This window comes from Vombatus ursinus, unplaced genomic scaffold (assembly GCF_900497805.2).
Source record: "Vombatus ursinus unplaced genomic scaffold, bare-nosed wombat genome assembly UNPS02014812.1, whole genome shotgun sequence".
NCBI lineage: Eukaryota > Metazoa > Chordata > Mammalia > Diprotodontia > Vombatidae > Vombatus > Vombatus ursinus.
This window is the reverse complement of record NW_020954590.1, coordinates 17,613,082-17,619,134: the sequence shown is the minus strand read 5'-3', so window position 1 is coordinate 17,619,134 and position 6,053 is coordinate 17,613,082. Positions and strand designations below refer to the sequence as shown.

Here is a 6,053-nt window from a genome sequence, read left to right as displayed (position 1 = left end):
AAAGAAAGAAAGAAAGAAAGAAAGAAAGAAAGAAAGAAAGAAAGAAATTACTGGTCAATAGATTAAAACATTGAGAATTTTTCACAATCTGCTTTCAACTTACCTTTATACCCTTATTTTATAATCCTTCCTCCTGAAATATTCTAAATTTCAATCAAAATGGACAGGGCCACCTCCCTCCTTCTACCTCAAACTATTCCTTCTGCCTGAAATGGACTAACTATCTCCTCAGAAGCTCATACAATGAGGTGAAACTGGATCCGAGAGGTCCTTCTCTCATTTTCTACATGAGGAAACTAAGGTACATAGAGGCAAAAGTATGTATCCAAAGCCACACAGTAAGTGATGGAGTCAGGATCAGAACCAGGCTCTCTGAATTCAAATGCTGTGTGCTTACCATAATCTTCTCACTTATATTATTAAAATTATTTTCGCTGTCAAAGCTCAGCTCAAGTGTTATCTCTTTCCTGAAGTCTCCTCCACCCAAAATAAAAATGTTTTCTCCCCCATTATGTTTTATGTTATTTTATATACCACTTGTCTAGACATAGCTCTTATCACCCCGTGTAACCTCTAATATCTGTGAAAGCGGACACTGGGTCTTTTTTTTTTTTAATCTTAGATCCCCAGCACCAAACAAAGCAGCTTGTATATAGTAGTCATTCAATAAGTGTTTGTTCAATTTAATTGATTTATAAGAAAAAGAAATAATCTTGAGACATGGTTAGGATGGTAGTTTAGTCCATATGAAGCTATTTCATTATAGGGGTTGGAAGAAGAAAAGACATTTTAAGTTACACTGTTGTTGTTGTTGTTGTTTTCTTGTGAGGACCAGTACATGTGGACACACACACTGTCTCTCTCTCTCTTTGTCTCTGTCTTTCTGTCTCTGTCTCTGTCTTTCTGTCTCTGTCTCCATCTCTCTGTCTCAACCTTCATTCTTTAAATAAATGTTAAAATTACTGTCCATGCAACTCATTAACAAGATACACAATGATGACAGACAGAAATTATTATTTACAATATTAAATTGTGAAAAAATATAGCAGATGAAGGCCCCTATTACTACAACACTTGATTTCTTTTCCCTTATGTGATGTGGTCCCATCATTCAGTTATTTTAAGATACCAGGTAAATATCTTCTCAAAAATTTTCTTCATCTTCTTTGAATAACAAAAATTAAAACACTTCTCTTAAAAAAACATCCTCTTCATCCTTTCCTCCCTCCCCGAGTGTGTGTGTGTGTGTGTGTGTGTGTGTGTGTGTGTACCTCATTCACTCTTTCCTCAATCATGACAGGAAAATAGGTCCGTCACAGGTGACTCCTCATAGACTGGCAGTTAAACTATATTCAAGATTCTATAGCCACTCTTAAAGATAAGGTAACAATATCTATAGTCTCAGTGGGAGAGACCATTGAAGATACTGTTACATGTAATATAGTATTTAGTAGGAACAGGTAACATTGTATAATGGTACAAATAAATTAGCGAAAGATTAGAGCTGGAAAGGTTTTTCTTGAAGGTGGTACTTCTGTTCTGCTATTGATGATGGAAAGAATATAGTTGGAAGAGATCCTGGAAACTATTTCAGGTATCTATAAAGACATCCTGAGGAAAAAGAACAATGTAAATATGAGAGAAAAGGCTGTGCTGGCTGAAGAGGCAACATTTCCCCAGAAACAAGAAATGAAGTTAGGAATGAGAAGTCACTTGGTAGAGAATATTCAAGTCTCTGTGCAGGCATTTTATCTTGATTTGAAATCATTATTGTATCTGGGAGAGGAGAGCTAAATAACTGAAGAAGTAATTGGCCCAGATAGCCTGAGATGCCTTAAAACTTGTCTCCCCAAAGGTAGGAAGCAACCCTGTGTTCCATACCATTTTGTTTAGAGAAATTGTGAGGGTAAAAGGTTTTGCTGTCTTTCCATGGAAACAGGGAGGGAAAAAAAAGATATAATCTGCTTTCAGCTTGTATAAATTCATTGAATATCTTTTAAATATCCATTGTTATTCTGACTCTCTGACATGTGCATTGAGACTTTCAACAGAAAGACATCTATATGTTTAGACCTACACTCAGCTTACGAACAGACTAGGAGATGAGTGGCCTCTCTGTCCAGAGAACATGTGTTTCTTGAAGGGAGGGGAAAATCAATCACGTTATTATGACATACATCAGGTAGGGAGTTGGATGAAGTAACTCGTAAGATTCCTTCCAACTCTTTATTAAATAATAATAGTGATAATTTCTGTCACTATAAAAGCAAATAATTTAGGGCTGAGAAAGACCTTAGAGATGATCTCATACAACTCTTCATTTTATACAAGAAGAAACTGAGACTTAAAGAAATTCGAGAGCTACTTGAAGGGCACCCAGTGGCAAAATCAGGACCACAGCCCACATCTGCTTCTTCCAGTGATGTTCTCTTTTCAGCATACCATACTGACTCTTATGATTTGGGGAGAATAAAGATAGGGTAGGGAGAAGTCAAGACCTGTACTTTCATCAAGGGAGGTAATTTCTGGTGCAGACACTGTCTCCACTGATTCAGGTCAGCAACTTGTCTGTGATGTATATGGTTTTAGAGAATTGCTCCAGTGAGACACTAATTGATTTGCTTGTTGTAACACAGCTAGCATGCATCAGAAGCAAAACCTTCATGACTCCAAGACCAGCTCTCTACCTGTTCTACCACACTGTATTTCCTGATTTAACAGGGAAAAATTATTGTATTTTAATATATTTTGCTTCTTTTTATTTTATCTTTGTATGTGTATACAAAATCACAGGTTCTTTATGTGTTATATATGTGTTGCTAGTTTTGTAACAATATACAATGTATTTTTAAAAGGAGATAAAACAATCAATTTTATAAGACCTGAGTTCCTAAAGCTAAAACCTGAAGGGGTGTATCATTTCACTCTGACACAATTCTGAAAAAAAACAGGCATAGTCTCTGAAGGATGTCCAAAGAGGAAAAATGAACTGATTGTAAGACCACACGGAAAAAAAAGTTTGCAGACAGATTAAAAAGAACTCAATAAGTGCTATATAATTTAGTTAAGCTGAGCAATGACTTAACTGAGGGAAGATGTTTGCCATCTCTTATTAAATATTTGAAAGGTATAACACTACAGATAATACATATTATATATATAATATTTCAATGCTGAGATATATAACAAGTAGGGAAAATTCTGAAACGGAAACATTTCAGACAAATTTCAACTTGATAAAAGAGATTAAATTTTTAAAAAAATTATTTCCAAAGACAATTGGTTGAAGCCATATTTCTTTTTAATATTGAAAGCTAAACAAGAAAATACACTGGAAGGCAGCATTGTACCTATGAGAATCCTCAGTTTCCTAAAGAATAGCTAGTTGTTTTTGTTGATCTTTTTCCCCATCCTTCATTTTGTTTTTACTAGCAAGGATTGACCTTTTTTTATTGAACATAAGAAACAGACTGAGAATGAGAACAAAGGAAAGCAAATTATACAATTAGAAATTATAGCATTGTTGATGTGATTAATTTATTAGGAATTAGGAAGGAATGAGCTTTTTTCAAATGTGATATGATAGAAAATATAGCAGAAATATGTATTCAGGTTCCAAATGTAAATCATGTTACTACATATACAAATGTACAAAATTCAGGCTTATGGCCTTGCTTAAAGTAGTTTACAAATTTCTTTTAATAAGCATTGCATGATTATTTATACCTTTATCCTTCAATAGAAGAAAAGCATACTTAACTAGGGGTGATTTCCCTCACTCCCCCATTTAAAAATATATTTAATTACACTCAATATTATTCATTCATTTATTCATTAGAAATAAATTTTAGGAGTTGGAAGCAAGTACTTATTTTCATGGTAGTAGTTATCTTCTATAAGACCTAGAATTTTGTGAAAGCTAATGTATTGTTTGAAAAAATATTGGAGAAGTGAATTATGCAATATATTTTAAGAGTGAAAAGCAATTTTATATCAAGTTTCTTAACTTATTAATAGCATCATAGAATACATATTCTCTCCAATTGAATAAACTAGTAGAATATCAGTAATTAATCCTAATGTATTATTTTTTAAATATTCAAGTAATTTCTCATAAGTGAAAAGCAGAGTGTCACAAATCTATGGAGGAAGTCCTTTGGGTTTGTGTAAGGAAAGAAAGTATATGTTATATGCTGTAACCCTATGCATGAGGAGAACAGTCCTACACTTAATACGCATGTCATATTACCTGAGTCATATAGGCCTGGTTGAGTGATTTCCCTGGGCTAATAGTAGAGAGGCAATTCTATATGCTATCATACTCCTACCTTCAACCCAGAGTCTACTTTCCTGTTCATCGTTTTCCATGAACCAAAAAGGCTTCTCTGGGCTGTTAGGCAGCTGGAAGAACAACTACTATGACAGATTAATGATTGTCTTGACATTGTCAAGCACTATTCATTTAGAAGAATTTAGGAGGGAGCTGACAAAGTATTTTTGCTACTCTGTGACTTTGAGTTGTATCACACAGAACCACAGATGTGAAAAATGAAATATTAAGTTAGAATGCAACTTATTTTATCCAATTTCAAATTAAGGTGATATTGTCTGATGTTGATGTGTTTTGTCCTTTAAAAAAAAAAAGTCTATGATCCTATCTAACATTTTTGCAAAGTGATTGCCTTCTAAAAGATATTACCTATATCATTAGAGTTAATCTAGAATTGAGGTGAAATGAAGTGTAAATAGTTATTAAAAAGTTCCCTTTGAATTAAAAAAAAACTGATACCAGAGTATCAAAACTAAAAGGTGAAAGTCATTTGTGTATTTCAGCAGAGTACAGTACAATCCACAGTCCTTCAACACCTATTAAAGATTCAGATTCAGATCGATTGCGCCGTGGTTCAGATGGGAAATCACGTGGGCGGGGCCGAAGAAACAATAACCCTTCACCACCACCAGATTCTGACCTTGAGGTATGTTATGTGCCTGGGCCCAGAGGAAACAGCTATATGGTGGTCGTAGGTGTATTTGCATAGGTAGACCACAGAATATTTTTACTGCTTTATCTGTCAGAGAAATTACATAGTAAAACAATTGTCTTATTGATATTTCATTTTCCTCCAGAGTATGATAGCAAATTATCTAACTCTTGCTTATAAAGCCAATTTTATTCATAAAATTCCACATTTCCTCTAATTTCCTATTAAACAGCAAGAATTCTGGAAATTATCACAATACCATCAAAAACAATTTTACAAATTCTTTGTATGAAGAGTAGAGAGTAGTTCTATATTAAGACAGACCATTAGCATGTTTATTTTAAAAGGAGAAGACCTTAAAGAGGAGGAGATTTCATGGCTCTGAGTCTACTACAATGAAAGTTTATTGCTTGCCAAACTGAAGTCCAATGGAAAACATTTTAGTCTGCTAGTTTTTTTGTATGGTGATAGTGGTGGTTGGGGAGGGGAAGGGAGAAGGAGAGGATAGAAATAAGAAAGCACTATATTCCATGGGGTCCTTGTCATAATTATTACAGTTCCTATCACCAAATTCAACCTTGGTGTGTAGAGAATGAGACAGAATTTATGCATAATTTTTTTAAATTTTCTAAATAATTTACTACTAACTCCACATTTGAAGGCTTTAACATCCAACAAGGGCAAATTGTTATTTCCTGTTAGCAACCCTTACATCATGCTAGGTAAGAATCTGATAGAAAATGAGTATTTTCAAGTTATATAACTACTAAAACTTAGCTTTTTTTAAAAAAAGGGAAGGATTGGATGCTAATTTATTTCTTTTCAATATTTTAATGAGAAGAAATATGAGGAACAAAAGAGAAACTGATAGCCTACTTTGTAATCAAATTCTGTCTTTACTGGAGCAAAGGATAGAACAGTCCTGCCTCTTTGTTCCAGAGCTAAGATTGAAATTGCACCCATTCAACAGATAGACAAATAAATGTGTGCATATTGTTACCTAGCACTCTCCCCTAAATATATATGTGTGTGTGTGTGTGTGTGTGTGTGTGTGTGTGTGTGTGTGTGTGT

The 6,053-nt window shown here is 34.1% G+C and overlaps 1 protein-coding gene across 10 annotated transcripts in view; it reads left to right on the top strand.

The window, feature by feature from the left end:
- LOC114054112 (eyes absent homolog 1) overlaps positions 1-6,053 on the top strand; it is a 161,198-nt gene that overhangs the window by 80,152 nt on the left and 74,993 nt on the right. For 6 of the 10 annotated variants that reach the window (XM_027877238.1, XM_027877233.1, XM_027877232.1 and 3 more), the window contains one exon: positions 4,837-4,976. In XM_027877238.1, the coding sequence (XP_027733039.1) occupies positions 4,837-4,976 (140 nt within the window). Of the gene's footprint in view, positions 1-2,514; positions 2,519-4,833; positions 4,977-6,053 lie in introns of all 10 variants that reach the window. The other 4 variants (XM_027877237.1, XM_027877240.1, XM_027877236.1 and 1 more) reach the window with 2 other exon arrangements.